The sequence below is a fragment of the Dysidea avara genome, chromosome 1, assembly GCF_963678975.1.
Source record: "Dysidea avara chromosome 1, odDysAvar1.4, whole genome shotgun sequence".
NCBI classification, from domain to species: Eukaryota; Metazoa; Porifera; class Demospongiae; order Dictyoceratida; family Dysideidae; genus Dysidea; species Dysidea avara.
Genome location: NC_089272.1, coordinates 12088975 through 12115731, shown reverse-complemented (window position 1 = coordinate 12115731; position 26757 = coordinate 12088975). Strand labels below are relative to the sequence as shown.

The following is a 26757-nucleotide window of genomic DNA, read 5'->3' as shown; positions in this document are numbered from 1 at the left end:
TTTGCTCCTCCCTGCCGAATGTGGTACACTTAGATAAATACCCTCAGTTATGTGATCTGCAACTGACCCTCCTGGCAAGAGCACTGAAGTCATTGATCTCCTTGTTGGGTCCGAACATTACTGGAACATTGTAGAGGAAGAAACTATCCGCACAGACAATGGCCCTACTGCAGTTAGGAGTAAACTAGGTTGGCTTCTTTCTGGTCCTCTTACTTCACCGCACTCTCATGTCTCGACCTTCTCTCACTTGGCTGTATGCCAGGGATTCAATGAGTTGGAACCTTCCACCAATGAATACAGTGGCCTTAATGACATTCTTAAGTCCTTCTGGGAGTTGGAATCCTTAGGAATCTATGATGCCCAATATTGCAAGGAACCTGTATCATTTCTTGATGGAGTCACGTTTGTGCAGGGTCGCTATGAGGTCGGACTCCCTTGGATTAGAAGTAAAAGTGATATACTTGACCACTTTAACTTGTGTTATAATCGGTTGAGGTATCTGCAGAGACGTCTAATTAAACAGTCTGAGATTTTGAAGGAATATCAAGGCACAATAGATGAACAGTTGCGCTACAATATTATCAAACCTGTGGACAACAGTAATGAGTCTTCCGATAAATTCATCCATTATATGCCACATCATGCGGTGGTCAAGCAAGGCCGCATCACGACTAAGGTGCGTGTTATATATGATGGTTCGGCTACCTCACATGAATGTAACATTGTACTTAACGATTGTCTGCAGGTTGGACCCAATCTGATCCCTAAGTTGTTTAATGTTCTCATTAGGTTTCGATGTTATCAAGTGGCTCTTACAGGTGATATTGAGAAGGCCTTTCTGATGATAAGCATCCGTGAATCAGATAGAGACATGCTTAGATTCTTTGGCTTGAAGACCCTCTTCAAGAGAGCAGTAAACTTCTACACTTTCGATGTACTAGACTAGTGTCCGGATTGAGGCCGTCGCCGGCCATTCTGGGCTTTGTGATTTCCCATCACTTGGAGAAGTATCGATCAGAGCACCCACGAGTAGTTGACAAGATAGAACAGTCACTTTATGTTGATGATTTGGTATCTGGCGGTGCTACCGTACAAGAAGCTTTTGAAGTTTACAAATCCTCCAAGTGGATCTTGCATCGCGGAGGCTTTAACTTGAGAAAATGGAATACAAATTCCAAGACTTTAAATGACATGATTGAGCAAGATGAGGCATCTTCCGTGGAAGGTACTGGCACTGACCCTTGTGATGCAACTGTTAAGATTGATGATAATAGAACAGATATGTCTAAGTTGCTGGGAGTTTCTTGGGATAAGATGCAAGATAAGTTCACATTTGATTTTACAGAACAACTTAATGTAATGAAATGCTTACCACATACCAAACGATCAATCTTGAGGGTGACTGCAAGTATTTTTGATCCTCTGGGAATATTGAGTCTCCTTACTATCACTCTTAAGATGTTGTTTCAAGTTTTGTGTACCAGTAAGGCTGATTGGGATGAACCCTTGCATACAGATACACAAGTTCGATGGGAGCAGTTGATGAAGGATCTGGTCTTGCTTTCTGAATTGAAGATTCCCCGATGTTGTTTTCTCATATCTTCTCATCCTGTTTCCATATCTCTACATGGGTTCAGTGATGCATCTGAGCATGCCTATGCGGCAGTGTTGTATCTTAGTTTCACTTACCTTGATGGTCAAGTTGAAGTTAATCTGCTGTGTTTGAAGACCAGGGTAGCGCCAACTAAGAAGCAAACTATTCCCCGTTTAGAACTACTGGGGGCACTGATTTTGGCCAGGCTTGTACACAGTGTTGTAGCTTGCCTACCTCGATTGAACAGTGTTAACTTGTGGGTGGACTCCATGGTAGTGCTGCATTGGATATGCAACAGAAGAGCTTGGAAACAGTACGTTCAGAATAGGGTTGAGGAGATCAAAGGACTGACGAATGGTGAAGATTGGAATTTCTGCCAAGGGGAATTGAACCCTGCTGACTTGCTCTCTAGAGGAGTGTCTGCTAAGGAACTTGTACATAGTTCAATTTGGTGGCATGGACATAACATTATTGCTAAGAAGACTGTTAGTCAACCCATGCTACCAGATGTGGATGTTTCGTGTGAGGTGGAGGCAGAATTGACCAATTCACAGTATATATCTACCCATACTTTGTTAATCATGAACAAAGAGCATAAGGCGATGCGCTTAGACAACTTGATTGACTGCACTCGTTATAGTACTCTAGATACCATGCTTCGTGTTACTGCATGTGTGCTGTTGTTTGTTGCAAGGCTGAAGCGATGCAGAAGTCTCAGAAGTGATGATGAGCCACTGATTGATGCTGGAGACATCAAGAGAGCTGAGGCCGCATGGATCATATCTGTGCAACAGAGTTGCTTTAACCAGGAAATACAGTACTTGTTGAATCATAAGGGTGCCTGTCCTATCTTGGTTCATCAGTTCGACCTTTTTATTGATGACAGACAGTTGATGCGATGCCAAGGGAGAATGAGCAATTCACCAGAGTTGTCATTTGGGAACAAGAAACTGGCACTCTTGCCAACGACATCTTTTGTTACCCTGTTGATACAGCAATCGCATGAACGCTGCAAGCATGGTGGAGTGAATGAAACGCTCACCTTGTTAAGAGAGAGATACTGGATCTTGCGAGGTCGTCAGGCAACTAAGACTATAGTTAGAGCTTGTGTTATTTGTAGAAAACTAGAATGCAAACCATATGGATCATGCCCAGTTGCAGATTTGCCTCCCAAAAGAGTGCCAAAAGATCCACCATTTTCCCACACAGGGTTAGATTTTGCTGGTCCTCTGTACATAAACTTAAATGGCCAACCGCAAAAAGTCTACATTTGTCTTTTCACATGTGCAGCCACCCGTGCTGTACATCTGGAATTGGTACGGGACCTTGGGGTTGAATCATTTTTACTATGTTTCCGGAGATTTGCTGGCAGGAGAGGTTTGCCAGCAACATTGATTTCTGACAACGCTAAGACATTTCGATCCTCCAGCAAAGAAGTATCTAAGGTAGCCCGATCTTCCGAAGTTCAAAGATACCTGGCAAGCAACCATACCTCTTGGAAGTTCATTGCTGAGAAGGCTCCCTGGTGGGGAGGATTTTGGGAGCATTTGATTCAGAGTGTAAAGCGCAGTCTCAGAAAGGTCCTTGGTTGCTCCACATTGAATTTCAACCAGTTGAACACACTTTTAGTTGAAGTAGAGGGGGTTGTTAACTCTAGACCTTTGACATATGCAGAAGATGATACTAGTGGCACGAGTTATGTTCTGTCTCCATCACATCTGATATATGGTAGGAAAATCACTAGTGCTCCCAATGATTCACACTTTGAAGTGATCAGTACTAATGACTCTTTGACGAAAAGGGCAAGGCAGCAGAAACATTTATTAAGTCAATTTACTAGACAATGGCAACGAGAATACTTGATGAGTTTGAGAGAGAATCACCAATCTGACCAGAGATCAAGAGGGAGTGGAGGATCAAAAATTGCACTAGGAGATGTTGTTGTGATCAAGGATGACCAGACCAAGAGATCCTTTTGGAAACTTGGTGTTGTTGAAGAACTGTTGAGTGGGTCTGATGGACATGTTCGTGCTGCTAAGGTGAGGGCTGGTCGCTCTGATCGACGTGTGCAAGTCATTCGTCGTAGCATCAAGCATCTATACCCAATAGAAGTATCTACGGGTGATTGTGTCGTTTCCAGCAGCAGCGAGGGAAACCCAGTGAATGATTTAGATGAGGTGACAGAACCGAGTAATACTTGAAGGAGAAGAGAAGCAGCAATAGTTGGAGAGATTTGCCGAAGAATGAACACTTGAACTAGATTGTTGGATTGTATTAGAAATTAGTTGATCCTTTAGGCCTTTTATGTATATAACTGTTTGATAGCTACACTCTCAAACACGGGGAGTGTAATGGACTAGAAATTTTTGTGATGTAATAATTGTTTGTGCACGTGCGCATGTTTTTCTAATGATTGATCAGAGAGTTTCCGGTACCCAACACGAGGCAGGAGGAACGTAAGTGAGTGGGTAGAATAAGACTCTACCGACTGAAGCCGAGACATGGAGTTAAAAACTAGAGAATTAGTTTAAACTGCTCCCTAATGAAATTTTGTAAACTTAACATTGTGAGAATGAATTTGGTGGCAATTTTGACTGAAATTTTGTAAATGCTTATGAAAATTTCAATGTTGGAAGCTGCTGAGCTGTTAGTAGCTACAAAGAGATTTTGAAAAGTTGACTTTGAGAATGATTTTGGTACTAAATTTTGGCTGAAATTAAGTTGAAAATTTTAGAATTAGCATAAGGTCCTCTTCACAAGCATCACAAAATCTTTAAGGATATAGATAATCATGGCATTTGGTGTGCAGCTGCATCTCCAGAGAATTTCTAAATATAGTCACTAGGTGTGGATAGAGTCATTAACTCAATTTAGAACAGGTTTTTAGTTGTTCAAAATGATAAACAGTGTTTTATAATTATATTACTCTTGACTGTTTTATTAGAGTAAGTAACTGCTCTATTACAGTAACTCGATTTCTAAATGTAGAGGGTGTCTATCCCACCTAGTTCTCCTTGTGCTATGTCAATATAGGTAATAATTTGCTAGAGACAGATTTATTATATTACACATAGTCATAAACTGCATAAAAAATGTTTGAATTATGTCTAAAGTGCCTAGCTATGTTCAATGAACAACACTATATAAAAAAACTCTAGGGGAGGGAGTGGCACTAGCCCCCCTACCCTCGACAAACAAGTGTAATACTAATTCTGTTGGCTAATTGCTTGACGTATTTCAATATAATACGTCAAGCTGCTATTGAAAGTATTATATTGTAACACATTCACTTGTTGGATTAAAAGAATGCAATGCAAACATAGAACAACAAAATGTAAACGAAACTATTTTGGCTGCTACTGTAATTGCTTAGTTTCAATAAGATGAGTGTGGAAAGACAAACAAATACACATACATACCTACGTACGTACGCACGCACGCACGCACGCACGCACGCACGCACGCACACATATATACATACATATACGTAGTGCTGGACATCATAACTTTCCAAAAGTTGTTTTTTGTGTTTGTGATGTCATAACTTTGTGTTCTATGCTAATGAAATTTGAATAGGTGATGCATGTCACCATTGTGTTTACTTGAAGTTATATCAATGTGAACTTTTCATGCAAATGGTGTAATAACCAGTATTTTATAATTGTTCAGTTTTTCTCCATGTAGGTGCAAGCCACAAATTGAACGGTAACAAAAAGATCACTTTTTCTCTGCAAGTGATACAACAATGACAATGAAACTTGGTACACAGACATAATAAAACATGTACGAGAAATCCATAGACCAGATTTTTCAAAAATAAGATTTAGTCAAAAGTTACAAGTTTTTAAAATAGAGGAACCAGCTTTAACCTTTAGAGCCACCACACAAGTTATTTGAGGAATGCGTGTTTATACCAAACAGGCCGAGCTATAGGGCCAGGTTACTTGGTCTTCCTAACTTCATTAGCCTAAACCACATGTCAAAAGAAAAGCTTATCATTAAGCTACTAGGGGAAGGCTAAATAACCACTATAACATCAGAGGGTTACTTGTTATAAAGCGATGAAGAACAACAACTGGTTTTATTGCAACGTCACATTCCACACTTTGTCTGCCATGTTTATCAGCACTTGAATCATGTGATCTATATATGGTCTTACTCACCATTGAATTGCGATTCAGCTAGCAGTTATTTGGAGTGAATGGGATCAACTGGCGTTCTTATAAACTAAAATTTATTTTCACGGCGTATTTTGGTCATCATGCTTTTGTTGTAGGGTAAATACCTAGGTATCATTTTAATCCTTATTACATTACAAGTGTAATTACGTTGATTGCGTATCCATAACATAAACACTTTTAAAATGACAGCACTTTATTTACAACCATGCGTAACAGCCGATTAAATTATATAGCACTTTGGGTTTTTGGAAAGTTGCGATGTCTGGCAGTATACATACATACATACATACATACATACATACATACATACATACATACATACATACATACATACATACATACATACATACATACGTACGTACGTATGTGCATACACACATACATGTTTTTCATAAAACTTTTCAGGAAATCATGCAGGAATGTAACTGGGTCTGGCTGTGAGCACATGTCTGGTTTAACAAAAACACACTGTGCATATGCATCACCTGCTTCAGTGTACGTTGTTCCCCATTTTTATTAGTGACCACCATGTTACGTTGTGTCTTCATCTGTTTCTTTATGAATTGCAGCAAATGTTTCTGGTTCATACAGGATGCTGCATGTACGTGAGTATCCACCTGAGGATTAAAATAATGTATAAAACCACACTACTGGTATGACATCATCACTAAATGCCAAAGTGTCAACATAATCTTTATGCACACATTTATACATACCCAACAGTTTCATTGTCAGACAATACAGTTGTTATGTTATAGTTATATCCCATTACAAGGATGATATCATTGTTATTACATGAGTCTGAGATGGAGCCGAAGTAACAATGATATCATCCGAGTATATGGGATATAACCATTTTATATCCCAGTGTGTGGGAGTGCATGGAAGTTTACGGATAGTAAATTAAGTTCCAGTTTGAGTTCCTGTCACTGTGCTCAAGATTTCGTCCAAATTATGTGGAGATTCAACTTCGTAGCTACAACAGAGATCCTGCATACTGCATATAAACTGTAGTGAACAGCAATGTTACAGAGCAGCAGCATTTCCAGGTACAGTTCACCTTCGTCAGAAGTTGGTATGGTGGTGTTGCGTTGCGTGAAAGAAAGAAAAAAAAAGACCAACAAGTGGCTATTGTATTCCGAGATAGAACAATGAAGCTAGAGATTATCGAAAGAAGTTATTTCTTCACCATAATGACTGTTGAGACTGATTGCTGGAGCGAAAATCGGCACAGACTGTTGATGACATTTGTTAAACTATCGTAATGGTAACTTGTAGTGTTACTGTGTAAAGGATATTAACAGTTTTATTGGGGCGTCTGTATTTAGCGGATCACGGATCAACGGATCACGTGATATGCATGCTCAACTCGATTTTGAGCACTGGGAAATATTTATACCCTAGTGTAACATACAGCATACTGTAGAATTTATATTTTATCCAAAGGTAGGAAGCCTGAAGAGATTTCAATCGATACTATATAACTATAATAATTAGAGCACGCGTATTAAAAATTTAACACACGTACAGAGTAAGATTATTTCACCTTAAAACTGAATCACTGATGTATTCTTTACACCAACACAATACTCAATAGACTAGTTCTGTATTGCAAAAACAAACGACAAAGGATACACACCAACATATTAGAAGCCTATTCACACGTGAGTGCACTAGCGTATCCTTTGTCGTTTGTTTTTGCAATACAGAACTAGTCTATTGAATATTGTGTTGGTGTAAAGAATACATCAGTGATTCAGTTTTAAGGTGAATTAAAATAATCTTACTCTGTACGTGTGTTAAATTTTCAATACGCGCGTGCTCTAATTATTATAGTTATATAGTATCGATTGAAATCTCTTCAGGGTTCCTACCTGTGGATAAAATATAAATTCTACAGTATGCTGTATGTTACACTAGGGTATAAATATTTCCCAGTGCTCAAAATCGAGTTGAGCATGCATATCACATGATCCGCCGATCCGTGATCCGCTAAATACAGACGTCCATTTTATTGTAAGATTTAGCAGGTTTAAGTACTGTACTGGTGTGTTTTGTATCAATGTTTTTCCTTATTTGGCTTTTTGTTCCATTGGTACACAATATCATTCGTGGTTATTATGATGTCACAAACGAGATTGAGTGGCTCCGTAACAGGGTGATAACTATGTACTAATGTATCGTACAGCAGCAGCACACTCTTTCTAGCTGTATGGTAGTTACAACCCAGCGCGGCACTTTGACACTCCCACACTCTTGGATTTAAATATACAAAGTACACTGTTATCACTGTTAAAAAAAAATATATATATACCTTGCGAACATTGTAGAAGTCACGATGTGGAATAGATTTCTGAGCAGCTAATTCTCTCACTTCATTGAGCAAAACATGGAGATTGAAGCATGCCTCCAAATAGTGTAGATGGCAATAACAGAATGACTTGCTAGTTAGTAATGGAAATCACAGTAGGGATATAACACTTCTTATTGCTTTACTGTGATTTAATATCATGGACTACTCCAACTTGTTTCAATACATTTTATCGATGTACTATGGTCCCTACTCTAGTTGAAACTTCCAAATTTTTTTGTGTACTTGTTTGTTAATTTCTTTTTGTAAACAATTTTGTTATGACTGGTGAACCCACGCATACCGCATCTGAAAAGGTGCCGTGCACTCCAGCTATATCAATTATCGTCTGAAAAGTCAAGTATCCATTATACTTCATTGTCAGCCCGTTACACAGCAATATGAATCAAGAACTTTTCCGGAAGCACCTCTACAATCTACGCATACCAAAAGAAATGGTACTGCACCCAATTTTATTAATTATCATCTGAAAAGTGAAGTATCCATTACGCTTCGCTGTCGGCTATGTTCAACCTGTTACACAGCAATACGAATCAACAACTGTTTGAAAAGCACCTTTGTAATCAAAATAGCAACTATGAAAAATGCGGACGATTTCCATTTCGAAGAGAAGCCATCATGTGCTCGTGCCAAATCAACACCTTTCCCTGTCAGCAAAGATGAATGGGACACAAAGGAGGACACTGGTAAGTTCATGAAGAATGCATTGTACATACTGCAGTATACCAAAAGGCACCTGTCGGGCCAAAGCGACATCGAACAGTGAAAAAATCAAGCCCATAGCCTTAGCCATTATCGAGTTATGCTTGTCTGAAGGAATCAGTCAGTCAGTTACTTACTCAGTCAGTAGAAAATTCCGTTGAATAAAAATAATTTTAAAATTCCGTAGCAACTTGTTGAAAGCGTTTCGGGTCAATCTGAAAGCTTGTTTGGGCTTAGTTTTACCTCACCAATACTGCCTCATCATCATCAGGGAAAATTGAGGCTGGTTTTTGGATGATTTTTTGGTGGGCCACGCCTACTCCTTTGTCGTCCCTACTATACAGTTACTATTATACTGTATGATGGATCAGCAGGCACCCTAGTATATGTGACCGAATCTGTGAAAATAGGACATAATCGCATTTTTCAAATTCCCGTTTATTAAATATTTATAATCTACTTAGCCAAGTGTACCCAATGGCAAAGTTTCAGCTTCATATACCAATAACTTTGGGAGTTACAGCTCTACAAAGTAGCAACAACAGAAAAATCGATTTGTACAGCAAGTATAGGGAAAATACATTACAGGCGCTTACAAAAACGGTTGTAACTTGCCAACAGATTGAGGTACAGAGCTAACATTTTCACCATTGTGTTCACCATGAACAGGGTAATCAATCATTGGGTACATTTGTCCTTTAGTCGCCCTTCCTCACTGCATACAAAGGTGAAATTCATGAAGAAAAGTTGATAGCATATGATTGCTTCGACATGACGTAAACAAACACTTATAATGTATGTGTCCTTGGGTCTACTGCAATGAAACAAAGATTTTCCAACTCCTCTTGAGCAGGCGAATGAGATGATATCCAGGTTTTTATTGTTAGTCCCTTCCTTCACTAAAAAAGAGGGGCTAAAAAGTTTATGTAATATTCCAGTATTTCACCCAATGTATTCAATGCCTTATATTGTAAATTTAGGCTTGTGCGATTATGTCCCTTTTTTGCAGATCCGGTAACTCCAGCACGTGATTGGTAAAGAGCAGCTTGTGGAGACAACTGGATTACTTTACCTGTTTCTGCAAGAGCCATATCAGAGTGATAGCTCGTAGTTTGTCTCTGCTCAAGTCCAGTTTCCTATTGTGGACCCTTCAGTTCCTGGCATTGTAATGTCCACTCTATCTGGGGTACAGTACTATATTTTAGCATGCACCATGGATGGACTACTGCATCGCATCCAAGGATAAAGGTACTTGCACTTGTTCAGGCATTTACAGCTGACCTTACACAGTTTCTTAGTCAGACAACCAGTCACTTACCTAGTGACATCTCGCTGTCAGGTCTACCATATGATACTTTGTCACGGTACAACTTGGCATCGTCAAGGAGCTTCTGGACCCTAACAACAATAGTAGCATGCTGCAGGTCATGGACTACATGTTGATTTCCTATCTCTGTTAGCTATTTGGTGCAGCGTGTCCACAACAGTTCAGTATTATGGATAGTGTGTTCCCACCTCAATTCCATGGATAATGTGTTCTGATTCAGTTCCCTTGTTATGATCCTGGGAGGTTGGGGGAATTTGATCTCCACCGCTTGGTATCTAACGTCCTACCCCCCCCCCCCCCCCCCCCCCACTATTCTATTCTGCAGATTTAAAGCTACTAAAGGCATGATGACATTTAGCAAGCTTATCGCTGATGTGAACACTTGACCACCTCCCAGATCATTTATATGGATAGATGTCAGCTGTGGTGGACGGTGGGTCCCTGTTTCAAATGTCATGGTCAGTTATGTGTTCCCTGTGTAGCCATCTCAGTTCATGGATGAAGCATTTTTTATTTCAGTATCGGGGGTCACACTCTCACTAAGCACATAAATAATGTGCTCCTATTGCAGTCATTTAGTGCAACATGTTCATGATGTCCTATGTATCTCACATAGCATCCTATTCCAGTTTACATAATAGTGCTCCCATTTTGGTATTGAGAGTCACAGTCCTATTACTGTAGTTGGAGACCAAAACACATTATCTGCCACGCTCATCTAATATGGGTGGATTGCACTCACCCAATAACCAATGTAAAATTATTTTTGCCCTCGAAACTGACACTGCCAAATTTGTAACCTGATGTAGCAGTACTTCCCATTAGAGCTGAGATGCATATGGGCATGCTGCCCCAATATCTCACAAATACATTAGTACTTTTTACTGAAGTTGAGATGGCCGTACTGCATCCTATAACCGAAGTAAAGCACTTCAAAGATGGGCACGCTGTACCCACTAGCTGAAATACTGTATAAATGTTCCTTTATTGGAGATGAGATGGGTATGCTGCATCCCATGGCCAAAATAAAAGCATTTTCTATTGGAGCTGAGATAGGTGTGCTACATCTGAAAGCGATTGTGTATTGGACCTGACAATTGCATGCTACACTCAGTAACTGAGATAAAAAGCACTTAATTGAAGCTGAGATGGGCATGCTATATCCTGTGAGATAGGAACCTGAGCTGAAGTGAGTGTACCACAATCTAGTAACTAAAATAAAGATGTGAGTTGCTTTCAATACTTAAGAACACTTTATCCATGAACTGAGATAGCACGTTGCATCCATTATCCTGACATGAGCCAGGGTGGGCATGCTGTACCCAATAACAAAGATAGAACACATTTTCCACGAGCTAAGGTGACCGTTGTCTAGGGTGGGGATGAATATTGAAATTAACCTTCGCTAATAAAATGTTCGATAAGTTGAAGCTTCAGTGTTAGCTTTCAAGTTTTCTCATATTTATGCACATCCTTCTTTAGTTTTATTCTAATCAGTTTGTAAGCATTTGGAAAGTGCATAGCAACAGTACTGAATGACATGATTGATTGATTGTAAATGGGCGTGTCAACCATACTATAATCATGGATAGGTAAACAACAACTAACAGCTAAAAGAACACTTTTACATGCATTATCTATCACTTTATAAGGTGTTTTAAGGCTACAACTATGGTAGCAAGCTAATCTGCAATAGTTTAAAAGTGGGCATAGCACATGAATATTGATTTTGCGAAGAAATAAACATCGATCAAGCAAGATGAATAAACAGTTGCAATAAAGAGATAACGGCATTTATTTGTAATTCATTTGTAGAATAGTGTATTATGAAGCTTCAAAGGATACTTTTATAATTCGAAGTTTACTTAGCCTTCAAACCCATGAAACATCCGAAGCTTTGTCCCAGCCCTACTGGTGTCCATCCCAAATTTTGGGTAGTGTGTAGCTATTTCAGTTTCTGAACACAAGTTTTCTCATCCCAGTTTATGGATAGGATGTTTCTGTTACAGATAATGGTTGGAGTGTATCTCTCACGTTAGTTTGTATCTCCATGTACATAATTCATGGGAAAATGTACTAGTCAGGAGCCGGTCTACCTAAGAGCAGCCATACAAAGCTAACTGAACAGAGTGTGTGGTAATGTGCAAACAAATGTGGAAATCCAAAGAACACAGCAAAGCATCCTAGTAGACAGAACAAGCTCTATTAAACTGCCCAGCTACTTTTGTTGATATAACACACTTTAAAAACATTAACTTATCACAACTCCGAATAGCATGAGCTGTCTACAGCTTCCACCACACATTTAAAGTAGTGATGTCCAACAACTCTCAATTAGCACCAATGACACACCCCATATAAACTACTAACATGTAACTTCTACCAAAAATTTCAGATCAGTACTGTATTCTATAGTGAAGTTACAGCTATTACAATGTCATTAAAATTAGGCCCATTTTACATAGGAAAAATGGCACTGAAGGGAAAATTAGCTAGCGATTTCTACAATTTTTCATACAACTATACCAACTCAAATTGTTCATACAAACCACTAATACTATTCTTAACGTGTTTACAGGTAAGAGGCTGGACATAGTGCTTTCAACCATGTATCAAACTTACATCAAGGAAAATTACTGCTTCTGCAAAAATTAGCTTAATTCTGGAGCAATACCTTCAGTAATCCCATCTATACCAATTTATCCTTGCATCATTTCAGCATACAGCCCTATCTCATCACACAGCAATCCAGTAATAAGATTCATCCAATGTTCCATCCATTCCATGATATTACAGAGCAAGCAAACTGAATTGTGGAACTAGTATGCACATTGCTCAGCTCAGCTACGTTACAAATATATCTAAAACAACTTAATACACTTGACTAAGTGCGTACATGACAAAATATTGCATACAGCCAGTAAAATGTAGTATAAACGCCTGCCATACTAGCAATGCCTTGCATTTTCAGCTTGTACGCTTGTCAGATTCGAAATCAGCACCATTGAAAACCTATTACACCTTGAAGCCAACTCAACTCCAACTGCAATGTCACAGAAACACCATTAACTGAATCAGCTAACAGGTGCCATGACCGTAATACCTTTTGTCTCTAATTATCCGAAGCCTAAATTTTAATGGATTTTACTTTGAAATACGATAACCTAGTAGTTACAAAACGAAATAAACTGAAATAAACTTTATTTAGAAGCGCAGACATCCAGGAACAAAATTTCACTTAGTGATAACTTGATGAAAGTAAGTATTGGTTGTTACAGAAGGTTATACAGCCCTGTGTTAGCAATACGAGGTTGGATATCACTATTTAAAGTCTGTATAAAACTTCCAGACAGGTAAGGTTTTCTTTCAGGTGATTAATTTGTTCATACCAGTTTGAAATACGGCAGGTTAAACAACTTCACAAGATGCAGTGAATATGCCTTTACAATGAACTATACTGGCATAAAACAACAGAAAATAGCATATCTGGTCTCCTAGACTTAATCCCATCTATACCAATTTATCCTATTAAAATCTATTGCATAATTTCAGCATACAGCCCTATCTCATCACACAGCAGTCCAGTGATAAGATTCATCCAATGTTCCATCCATTCCATGATATTACAGAGCAAGTAAACTGAATTGTGGAACTAGTATGCACATTGCTCAGCTCAGCTATGTTACAAATATATCTAAAACAACTTAATATACTCGACTAAGTGTATACATGAGAAAATATTGCATACAGCCAGTAAAATGTAGTATAAACTAGGGCCCAAACGAACTTAGCTGAATTCAAACATTCGTTCGAACTAACGAATCTTCGAATGCGGGTTAACCAACTTGAATTATGCAATTAAATAGTATACAGAAAGGTGTACAATAATTTCCATAGCTTAGAACATGGCGTCCACATCTGGAGGAAGTGTGCGTTTTACACGTGGTTCGAGCACAAGCCTTATAAGTGAATCTCAGACTGAGGAAATCGCTGAAGACAATCGAGAGACTGAAGAGAGTGAAACAGAAAGTATTTCTGTAGGCAGTGAAGGGCCGAAGCCGAAAAAGTTTCGCTCAGACGTGTGGGACTTCTTTACGAAGGTACCTGGTGGAAAGAAAGTGTTGTGTGGATTGTGCAAGAATAAATACTCTTACCTTGGAACAACAAGTAACTTGAGAGAACATTTGCTTCGCTATCACAAAGAGAAGTATAAATGAAACGAAAGTGGAAGTAACAAAGCTTCCCATGGCAAGGAAAAAACTAGCATGGATGCTTTTTTTACTCGCAGCAAGTGCCCGCCATCACATGCCCAGAAGGTTACAGAATTGATTGCATTCATGTTGGAAAAAGATTTACGACCTGCTGCAGTTGTTGATGGGGAAGGGTTTAAGCAACTTTTATCCTACCTGGAGCCTGGCTATGTTATCCCATTATCGGTACACAGAATGGATGTTATTCGTCGGAAGTATACCATGGCTAAGGAAAAGCTTAAAAGAATTTTAGCTGAAAGTGGAAAAACAACATAGTATTCACTGACAACAGATATTTGGACCAGCTTTGCCAATGATGCCTATATTTCACTGACTGTTCATTTTATTGATGAGTGTTGGGAACTGAGGAGCTATACGCTGACTACATATCCATTTCCAGAGCAGCACACAGGTGACAACATTGTGGAGAAATTGAAGGAAGTTGTTGATGAGTATGAAATCGATAACAATAGTATATTTGATATTGTTCATGACCAAGGCTCCAATTTCCAACGTGCAGGGCGTCTTTTAGAAGCTGACAAACAGTGGAATAGTTTGAACTGTGCAGTTCATTGCTTACAATTGTGTGTTATTGTAGGATTTGGCATAAATGATATAGCACAATCTTTAGCTGCTGCAAAAACATTGGTCAAGCATTTCCATCACAGTGTACAGGCTACTGAAGAGTTAAGGAAGAAACAAGAAAGTATGAATCGACCTACACACAAACTGGTCAATGAATGTAAAACACGCTGGAATAGTACATTTTAACTGTGTCAGTCCCTTCTTCAAAACAGGTGGCCAGCTTTGGCTGTTATAGCAGATGAATCTGTTACTAGGGTGGAGCATAGAAGGCTAGATTTGTCAAATGCACAGTGGGAGCTACTTGGTGATTTGGTGAAAATTCTTCACCCACTAGAAATAGGAACAAATCATCTGTGTTCTGAGTCTACATCATCTATATCATCCATTCTTCCTGTTCTTTTTGGAATTTTGAAGCACTTAGAGGTTAAAGAAGGTGATTCACAAATATTAGAAGATTCACGATGTCTGTCGACTCTCAAATTAAAAGTAGGTAGGATTTGAATGACATTGCTTCTTCAGATATCAAAGTGATTGCAGCAGCCTTGGATCCTCGATACAAAACTTCAAAATTTCTTTCTGTAGAAAAAATATGTGAAGTTAAAACAGAAATAAGACATAAAACACAAAACCTTCAAATTGACAGTGATAGTTCAAACTCAGAATCACAGGCTCAACCATCAATGGAAAAGAAGGCACTTGACATATTGTTTGGACCAGAAGAAAATGATACATCTGTAAGGTTAGAGGATGAAGTAGATTTGTACTTCTCTGAAACATGCACACCTAGGAATTCTAATCCTCTAGTTTGGTGGAAAGCTAACTCATTACGTTATCCCCGCCTCAACCTCTCTGCTATCCCAGCAACTTCAACAAGTAGTGAAAGGCTGTTTTCAGTAGCAGGCTTAACTGTCACTAGACTACGTAGTAGTTTGAGCAGGGATAATGTAAACGCCTTGATTTTTCTCCACAACAACTACAGTTTATTAGTATGATCACTTCAAGCTATGTGTGTGTACTTTTAGAATTGTGAACTTGCTACAAGATGTTACTTTAAACCATGTGTATACTTTTAAAATTGTTAACTTGTTACTGTAAACCATGTGTTAACCAATTTTACTTCAAGTTCGAAAGGTTCGTGAACTTTAAGTAATGAATGTTCGAACCATGAAAATCTAAGTTCGTTTGGGCCCTAGTATAAACGCCTGCCATACTAGCAATACCTTACGTTTTCGGCTTGTACGCTTGTCAGATTTGAAATCAGCACCATTGAAAACCTATTACACTTTGAAGCCAACTCAACTCCAACTGCAATGTTGCAGAAACACCATTAACTGAATCAGCTAACAGGTGCCATGACCGTAATACCTTTTGTCTCTAATTATCCGATGCCTAAAGTTTTACTTTGAAATATGATAACCTACTAGTTACAAAACGAAATAAACTAAAATAAACTTTATTTAGAAACGCAGACATCCAGGAACAATATTTCGCTTAGTGATAACTTGATGAAAGTAAGTATTGGTTGTTACAGAAGGTTATACAGCCTGTGTTAGCAATACGAGGTTGGATATCACTATTTAAAGTCTGTATAAAACTTCCAGACAGGTAAGGTTTTCTTTCAGGTGATTAATTTGTTCATACCAGTTTGAAATACGGCAGGTTAAACAACTTCACAAGATGCAGTGAATATGCCTTTTACAATAAACTATACTGGCATAAAACAACAGAAAATAGCATATCTGGTCTCCTAGACTTCTAGGAAAGAAATGAAACAAGTTGATCTTCATAAAGAGGTAAGTCAAGAAGTTTTATATACAGCACTTAAATGAATTTTCTGCTGACTGATCAAGACACATGTATTTTATGTCATTTGAACTTGTGAATTAGACAGAAAATAATCTCCCAATTGCGTGTGTGTTGTGTGGTGGGTCATGTGAGTGAGTATATATATAAAGTCTAAGGTGTGAATACATATCATTCTAGACTACTAGATGCAACAGTGTGAAGGCTACTACTTCTTTTCTTAGTTAATTAGTAATACTATTTCATTGTTGCAGCGTGCCATTAATCACCAGCTACAGCTACAATAATCTTCCCATATACGTTTACCACACCAGTGATGGATGAGATGAAACAGCAAATGAAGGCCATCCTGAGGAACCTGGAATCACTTAAGGTGCCCACGACAAGAGCTGCCATGAGATGTTCACAAAGCTAGACAGCCTGGAGAGCAATGTCGCAGCTGGACAAGAGGAAACGGCGTAACTAGTGAATAGTATAAAAAGGGAGCCAGCACAGCCGCAGTTTAGGCAATAAGGGAATGAAAGGCAGTCCACCTTCAACACCCAGCGAAATGATTCTGTCTAAACAGCAGTCAGGCCCCTGGAGAAGCTGAAGCCCAAGCAGCGACAAGCCATGGCCATCCTGAAGACAGCTATTAGTAAGAGAAGTTGGAAGAAGGTATGAAGGCTATAAAAGAGAGACAGAAACTAATCTGCTTTGCAGACCGCTCATAGTACAGCTGGGAGGCAGTGGAGGAGTACCTACAGGAGGATATAATGAAAGATGAAAAGGAGGCCAAGAAATGAGTGGATGCGGAGAAGTCAATGGAAGCTAAGATGCGTCGAAAGAGGACCTAGGGACTATGATAAAAGAGACTCCCAACACACACAGTGATGCCACTGCCCACATCAACAGCGTTTGTTCCCCTACCGCCTCCCTAGCCGCTAATGCCTGCCAGAGCATTTGGGCCTAGAGGACCCCCATCCCAGATGCCAGGCTCATGTTTTAACTGTTAACAGATGAGACACCTCAAGGCATATAGTGTCCAATGGGGACAACCAAACCATATCCTTTGAGTAATGTGTTACTTACTAGTGTTGATAGTGGTATGGGAAAGAAGCATGATGGATTAAAATTTTTTTTAAATTTATTGATTAAGGCTTTACAGCACAAGTGCTGAGGGTCTGTAGGACACCTGGTCCTACAGCCTGTTTAAAGTTGTTACAGAAAGTGTGTTTGAAAAGGTGGAGAAAGGAGAAAAAAAAATCCATGACTGGACTTAGGCAGCGTCAAACCTGCAGTCATCCGATTAACGCTCAAACGCTTACAAGAATCTACCAGGCGGTAAGGATGTTTTCTCCTTGTCAATTTCATGTATATGTATCCAAGGATCTCTAGAGAGTGACTTATTATCTCAGTTATTACACACAAGGTTGTCGATTGTAGCTTAACCCATGGTAGTGACTGTAACACTCCTTTGGATGATGTGCTACCAAATGGGTTGATAGTAGTATGGGTAATAAGCAGGATGGGGTCAATGTACAAGGGGCTGTTGATGCAGGCTCAGCTGATACAGCAAATAGTAGTGTCCACAATACTCCTTTGAATGATGTGTTAGTAGTATAGTGCAGTAGATAAGTGAAGCACATGTTCACTTCTGGCAGAAAGCATAAAAATTGGTACCTTGGGGTTTTTGGTACCTTCCTTCCTTTCATAAAAATTGGTACCTTCCTTTGGGTGTCACTGCATATACTCAGTATTGTGCTGACATATCACTTTCATGTTTACACTTGTAGTGGAGTGGATATGCAACAAAAAGGCGAAGATGTTCACTTCTGGCAGAAAGCATGAAACTTGGTATTTGGGGTTTTAGAACATGCTGAATTTAAGTGGAACCAGCTCATCAGAGAAAGGCTTCCTGGTTAAAGTTGAGCTCAGTATGGCTTTAGTCATGATGTTTAGCTTTGACATTAGTTGTTTTGTTAACTACATTCTAAGCAAATGTTATCACTTTATTAACTCTTGTTCTAAACAACACAGTCATAAACTTAATATACCATAACTATTGTTCAAATTTATTGCATCTCTTGCTCAGTGCATTGTCCACTACAATAGCACAACGTTGTGCACTTCAAGTTGGCCTTGCGGCATTTGCAGTGTCCAAGACAGCATTTCCTGCAGTTACATTTGATCAGCTCTCTGCATTGTTTTGAAGCTTCCGAAAGTGTTGTCCATAATGGTGTCCATTTTCCATCTGCATCTTTCTTCCAACCCCAATCACCAGGACTTGGAAGAGATGGGTTAGCTAATAGTGCTTGACCCCCAAATATAGCCTGCTTGGAATGATGCATGTTTCACATGCTGATATAGAGCTGCTCTCGAAGGAGGAAGATTTTCCAGCTTTCTATTCCCATAGGAAAAGAGTTGCTTTCTTGCAGCATTGACAGTGAGAAGTTGGGAAGTACGGCTGTACAATAAAACCACAAATATTTCATGTAATCATCAGTAATTGCCTCTGGAGAATGAGAAAGACAACCAAACAGAATTGTTAGGCTTGGTAAAGACCACCAAACATCCCAAACAGTTTTCTTTCCTATACCACAGAAAGATGAGACTGTATCACAGCCTGAAAAAGCATGCATGGATAACAATCCCTTGCACCAATCATCTCCAAGTTGAGCTGCAATTGTGTGAGCTGCAATGTATCTGAAGTTCTTATTGTGACCAAATGCTAGCATCCTTCCAATACACTGGCTGTAGCAATGGCAAGTACAAGCACATCTGTGTCAGTTGCATGTACCATAATCTTCTTCATACCATGTTGGTAAGCATGAGCACAATGAAGCATAATATGATGGTCAGCTTCTTCTTATGTGCAAGGCTGAAGAGCAGAGATGTCTAATGTGCTGGTTGATATAACTCTTTCTCCTTTTGTGTTGACAAATATCTTCCCCTCAGGTGTGACAGCAGATTTAATCATTGAAGCAAGAAACTGGAAGAGTTCAGTTTTGTTGGAATCAACACGCAAAAAGCTCCTCCAGTTCTGAGGTATAAGTGTTCTCTCAGATACACACAAATGAAGTCCAGTACCATGGCACCCTCTCAAATGTGCATTTAAGCTGTCGGCATTGTATGAGTCCCACACTACATCTATCTGCTTGACAATGTGAAGTTGTTTGAATAAATAGGGCAAAAAAACTCTCTGTATAATCCTTACATGTCTTGACAGCAGAGACTGCATTCTTGTGCTCCACTGTATGAACAAGGGCTGCTCCATCAAAAAGTTTTACATCTACCTCAGGTGGTGATGGTGGACTTGGTACAAATGGTTCTAGACATTTCAACAAATCTGCTTTGCTGCTATGACGCATTGAGTTATTTTCAGCTAGTGATGGTGGCCAAGCATGACTTTCGTGCTAAAAAAATACATCCATTTCTCCTTCTCTAGCCTGACAAGAAATGTACATCCTGGAGAACAATTCTATGTCACTCTTCACGTTGGAGAGTTTTGTCTTTGTTTTTGATGACCTCTTTTCTCGGCCTGGTTTAAATAAGATTAGATTGTTCTTTGGTATAGTGTCATAGATTGGTTTGGTCAAGTTGATCATAAGGTCATCAACAAAAGCCTTGTACTGAGCTTTACCTAGATCCTCAACTTCTCTTACACTTTGAACAACTTAATTAGTCATGAGTACGTTTGTGTCAACAGCAAACAAATTTGAGCTCATTTCTGTAAAAGGGTTTCCCCATTCATTGAAAATATCTATCACACACTCTTCACATTTCTTGCAAACCTGTTTTGCGTACTTGAGTTTGTTCATGGTGACTATTCTTTGGATCTTTACACTGTTTTATGTTGACCTCACTTACTATCCTAGCCATATCTGGACCAGCAATCATCCAGCGCCGCATAGTTGATCAGTGGAAGGTCTAGGATTTTTAAAAGGGGGTTTCTGAAAGTTAGTATAGCTGAATAAGACATCTGATGACATTTCTCCAGAAAAGTGAGATTTTAGAAGCTGTGTAAGATCGGATTTTAGATTTTAGTTAGCAATTACAATAAACTTAATGCTTTAAACTGTAAATACTACATAGCTAACTATAGAGCAAATATGGTGACTACAAGCTGTAGATTTGGTTGCTCTATTAGAGTAGTTACTTGATTGCTCTATTAGAGTAGTTACTTGACTGCTCTAGAGTATCTCGATCGTTTTTAATGCAGTGGGAGATGAAAAGTGAAGCATTGCTGAGGGTTTAATAGCTATAAATGGTGTTAGGTAAGTGTAACTACATGCATGCTACTGAAATACAGTGGTATATAGTTGTTTGCTATGATAAATTGCCAGTACAACAATAGATACTGCCACTGAGCTAAATTTAAAAGGAGGTTTCTGTCGACATCCCAGAAACCCATCTAGATCCGCCACTGCTGATTCACTTTCAGTAATTCCTATTATTCCACCATCACCCTTCACAATAGCATTCAACTACTCATGAATCTGAGTCATGGGCCATCATGGAGAATTTGTGTGAGGTTTTCTGAGTGACAAAATGCCCCTTAAGAAACTCATTCCAGACTGTGGGGCATTCATCTTCCAGCTGCATGAGGTCCTTCACATGTACTGAAAGCCATCGCGCATAATGGAAGTGATCCATGGCAAGCATCCAAGGGATAATGCTACCCAGTGCTTCCAAGTACATTAAGAAGTTTCCATCTCTTTGTGATCGCATGAACTGGAGGAAGAGAACCTCTAACTTCAGAGTTTTGCCCCAGGAAAAGAATTGTGGGTGACTACTTTCCATGTCTGCACACCACTCATGAAATGGCTTTGCTGTTATGTTATCAACCTCTAAATTATCCTTATATGCCGTGAATGCTTGACTTTGTAGACAGAATAAAGCTACTGCTGATACTCGATGAGCACACTGGGCTCTTGAAGTGTGTGAACCACTCTGAAGGGTGTCAGCTCTTCCCTCTGTCGTAACATTAGCAAAAGCCATAAAGGCAGCCCAACCACTTCCTTCCAACAAATCAATGTGGAGTCCACCCATAAGAACTACATACTTTTCTTCAGCATAAATGCTTGGCCAACTCCATTGTACTTGCTTTGCAATTGTGTATAGTGATTGATCAAGGATTAAGACTGGAATTTGTGCAGGATTCACAAGCTCAGTAGCTTTCATAATAACATCCATTCCATGCTTTACCATGGCCACAGAGTGTGCATTACCACGGAACAAAGGCATCAAAGCAGAAATTGCAGGTGGATGATGAACAGCAAATTGAAGATGTGCAAAGTAAGCTGACCATGAGATATTATCGTCTTGATCAAGCTGGTCCTTTTGCAGCAACTGGACAACCTCTCTCAGCCAGGAAACTTGTGCTTCATCAGATTCAAGTCTTGTACATTGAGCGGTAGCATTTCCTGAAGTATTTCAAGGGGATGGCTTGTCAACAGGAAGTGCTGCTGGTGGAATTTCACAGTATGATTCCAGGCTTAACAGAGACAATTATAACTTTTTTGAAGTGGTCTGACATTATGTCAGGCCATACTAGCAATTGATCTGACATATCATCAGATTGATCAGACATATGTAAGGGGGAAGGTGCATAGGCATGCCTTAGCTAGGGGGGTATGGGGGCATGCCCCCCAGAAAATTTTGAAAAAAATGGGTACTTCAGGATTAAATTTTACAACTTTTAACTTTATATTTTACATTTAGTGAAAATCATTTTTTAATATAAATTATTACTATATTGGCATTGTACAATCGTTAGTGCTGAGCGATAGTAAAAATTTTACTATCACGATAGTTACTCATTAAATATCGCGATAGTGAATACTATCCCGATATATAGTTTATGAAACACTTTGCTCTTAACAAAGTCTTAGTTATTTGCAGCCATATTTTGCATGCACAGGACATTTGTTAATTAACTGTGTGGGTGGCCGATGAATGTGGACTTTTGGTAAAGCTTTTACACAATACAGGCCACTCCTTTGTAAGAAAGTTGGTAATACCGACTGATAGAAGGGTTATTAATACCATTTTAATGCAGATATGAGCTTATCATAAATATCGCGATAGTGATATCCCTACTATCGCGATAACGATAGTGATTTACTATCGCGATATATCGCACTATCGATACTATTGCTCAGCCCTAACAATCGTATGTGTATTTTACAATAAAATTAAATAATGCATATTAATTATATTTACAATTGGTGAATATTGTTATTAAATTGTAACTAAAATTACATGAGAATATTTACATTATTAATGATGATTATTCATTATAATAATAAATAATGTAGCTGCAGTTCATGATCGATCATAAGTTACATGATGCCTACTATCAACAGAGTATAAAGCAACCTAATCACTTGGTTACAGGTATCGTTACGACGCACATGTTAAAGTCCAGAGTCTGTTGAGAACCAGTCATCCCAATCATCTAGGAAAGAAGTAACTTCATCATCAGAGCTACCACTACCATCTTCCTCATCATTCACCTTCTCCCGTTGCCTATACTCTTTCCTAGGATTCTGATTCACTCTACGTGTGGTAGAACAACTCCTCCACCACAGATCAACTGCTGAGTCAGCACTAAAAGTTGATAAAGGAGGACCTTCAACACATATCTCTAGGAGAGCATGCAACGTATCATTTTGGAGATTGGTCCTACAATTAGTTTTGATCACTTTTAACCGAGAGAAAACCTGCTCAACTCGGCTGGTAGAAAATGGTAGGCTAAAGATTAGTTGACACAACATGAGGACGTTTGGCCACTTTGAAGCATCTGGACAAGTATGCAATGCGTACCAAATCTTTTTGTAGGTCTCTGTGGCAATAGGGAGATATTTTCGTGCATAACTAATTGCTTCTTCAAGCTCATCAAGAATAGCCTCTGCTGAAAACACCCTAGCTTCTAGTGGAGCCCGAAATACAGTGATTATGTACTCCACTGCTTCCCTCATATCACTACTTACCTCATCAGGATCTATAATACCTTCCTCATCACTGTCTTGAGTGTCTTCCCTCATAAGCCAATTATGGGTGCTTAAAAATGCAACAACCGCCCTCAGTAAATCAGTATCAGACCACTCTAGGCGGGCTTTGATCTTGCCATCAAGGCGTCGCAGATCAGCCATCACATCCCTACTACATGTCTCTAAAGTAGCATCAAAATCTGAAATAGCCACTCCTTGGTACTCCTGATTTCCATCTGCGTCCTTCAACCTCTTCTTAACAAGCTTCACCATTGGCCATTCACTGACCTCTTGCTGTGTCAGCTTCTTCAGTGATTTCACTGATTTCATGGTGTTCACCAAAGACAACACAATATCTGCTCCCTCACCTTGCAATGACAAACTGAGCAGTGAGACTGGTTTTAAAGCCTCAATATACATGGCACAACCAATCAATATTTTAGGTTGCTTTCATTTGTGCAAATAACCTCTGCAGCGTTCCCTGTCCTCTGCTTTAATTGACCTATCTTCAGTCAGTGCAATGAGATGAGCAATATAAGCTCCGTACCTATCTAATACCCGCTGGAGGGCTTTCCTTTTATGGGAAACCCACCTTGTGCCCTGACAACGTACTGGAAGATTACCACCATTTGGAAAACTAAAAATTTCCTTTAGGTCTTCTATTATGGCAGCTAGGTCACGTGACTTCTTCGGTGACTTCTCATACAGATAGTACAGACGGAGAAGCAAATTCTCTATGGCAGAAAACAATGGACTAATGAATGCATCCCTACAAGCAAGTTCGAGGCGATGGGCATAACACCATGACCAATAAATCCAAGGTAATGCTTGCGTTAGTTGACCTTTTAGCCCACCAGTTCCTGCCACATTGACAGCTGCTCCGTCTGTACCACCACCAACCAACACAGGAAAATTCTTAACTCCCAGCACACACTCACTATCCAATAAATCTTCAATGCCTACTTGCTTTAATGCATCCCTAATGCAACTTAAAATACCACTAGCATCAGCCCTTGATGGAGTATGCACTGAAAAATAGTGTGTACAAGTAGTGATCTCACTTGTCGCTTCATTTTTATCACAATACACCAACACAACCAACTCGTCTTCCTGGTTCCCAGCATCTGTAGTGCCGTCTATCAAAAAGCTGAAAAATTTAGGGCCTGTAGAACTGGAGAGTTTATCTAAAAACTCTTGGTGGAGGCTTTCAGCTATATAACTTGTAAATGCTTTAGCAGAATCAGGGGTCCTGTAAGCTGGACCTAAATTAACACCATGCTGGCTCTCCAGTTCTAAAATCGCTGGGTACTTTACAAATGGGACACTCTCCTTAGCCATCATATAACAAACATCAAATTTCTTTCTCATTCTTTGCCTAGTAGTTTCATCGAGATTTAACAAAGACTGACTGATCCTAGAACTCAAAACTACAGACGAGCCACTTTGTCTTACCTGTTCATTACGTAGTCTTGACATGGCAGCCTTGTGAGCATCGCTCTTGGCATGGTCGATAACATTACTCAGTTTCTTATTAGCCGATCCAGTGATCCACGCTACAGAAAAGTTCCTCCCAGACTGTATGTGTTGCTCGAATCTTTTACACACGGAACAATAGAGCGTTGCAACAAAATTCTTGTCTCTCTCTAGTTCACAACATAACCATGACATCGTCTGGTGACTTACCTCGTTATCCCTCTTCCATTTATCAAACGTTGCTCTGGAAAGTCTTCTCGCAGCTTTCTTGCTTGAATTTGCACATGAATCTGTAGTGGAGGGACCACGCTTTCTAGTCGCCATTTAATTTCCGTGAACAATGCAAACATAAAAATTACGGCTTACCTCCGGACTTTGTAGCTAGCGGCCACACACCCCTTGACGATGTACTAGCTCATACGTATCTTCGGTAAGTTGCTTGAAGGCAGTTAGCGTTGAACGCTTTGCAACAATGCTGGTAGCTTTCCTTCGATGTACGTTACTATTATAGTCGAGTTTATTATTATTAAACTTTTTTTTTAATGACCGGCCATTGATGACCGGCCATTGATGACCGGCCATTGATGACCGGCCAAATGAATTAATGCACTGCCAAACAGCCCAATTAGCCTGACAAATGTCCGATGACCGACCGTTATAATTGTCTCTGCTTAATGGTTTTAGATGTTTCAATTCCTTCATGGAGTAATGGTCTGTTCCAATGATGTTCAAGGTCTACACTCTCATCTGTGACATGCTGTGTCATTGACAATGCAGTGCCATGAAATGCAGTGTGGGCTGATGTAGATGTAGGGTTGTGGTATAAGTTGTCAAGATTTCCTGGTGTGAACAGACCTTTCAGGATTGCTGGGCACACAACCCCATCATCTTCATACTAGTCAATAACAGTATTTGCTATATCTGTAGACAGTTGAAGTACTCTGTTGTATGACACTGATAAACCTCTCTTAAATAGAATGTCAATCAATTCTTGCTTCCTTGTCTTGTTATGAACAAGAAGCCCTAGGTAAAGTGGAAGCCTTGTTTCTTGGTCCACATTGTGCCGTACATCATTGCTGCTTTTTCTGCTACGGTTCACTGCATTGAATGTCAAGAGCTGGGTAATAGATATAGCAGCACTTTTCACCTCCTTGTTGTTCTCTGTTTGTTTCTCAACGTTAGTTCCACCAAGTATTTTTCCTAAAATCAAACTAAAACCCACTCAGTATCCCAACTGGTCTTCTCCAACAATTAGACATCATCTTAAATGTCTCCGTACTCTTCGTAAAAAATTACGTCGTCATTTTACTCTTGCCTCCCTACAACGTTTGATCCAACTTGAAGAGCTCACCCAACAAGAGTTATATAATGCAAAGGAAACTTATGAGAAAGAACTGATTAACAGTTACGCACAATCTAAGAACCCAAAACTTTTTCATTATATCAAAAGTATCACCAAGTTTGGATCCCTTCCCTCAATTTTAGTCAACGATTCTG

The 26757-nt window shown here is 39.4% G+C and overlaps 1 protein-coding gene across 24 annotated transcripts in view; it reads right to left on the bottom strand.

Moving 5' to 3' along the window:
- Nucleotides 1–26757, bottom strand: part of LOC136256582 (AMP deaminase 2-like) — a 264091-nt gene that overhangs the window by 196975 nt on the left and 40359 nt on the right. For all 24 annotated transcript variants that reach the window (XM_066049582.1, XM_066049589.1, XM_066049572.1 and 21 more), the window contains 2 exons: nucleotides 8090–8219; nucleotides 6261–6392 (listed from right to left, as the gene is read on the bottom strand). In XM_066049582.1, the coding sequence (XP_065905654.1) occupies nucleotides 6261–6392; nucleotides 8090–8219 (262 nt within the window). The remainder of the gene's footprint in view (nucleotides 1–6260; nucleotides 6393–8089; nucleotides 8220–26757) is intronic.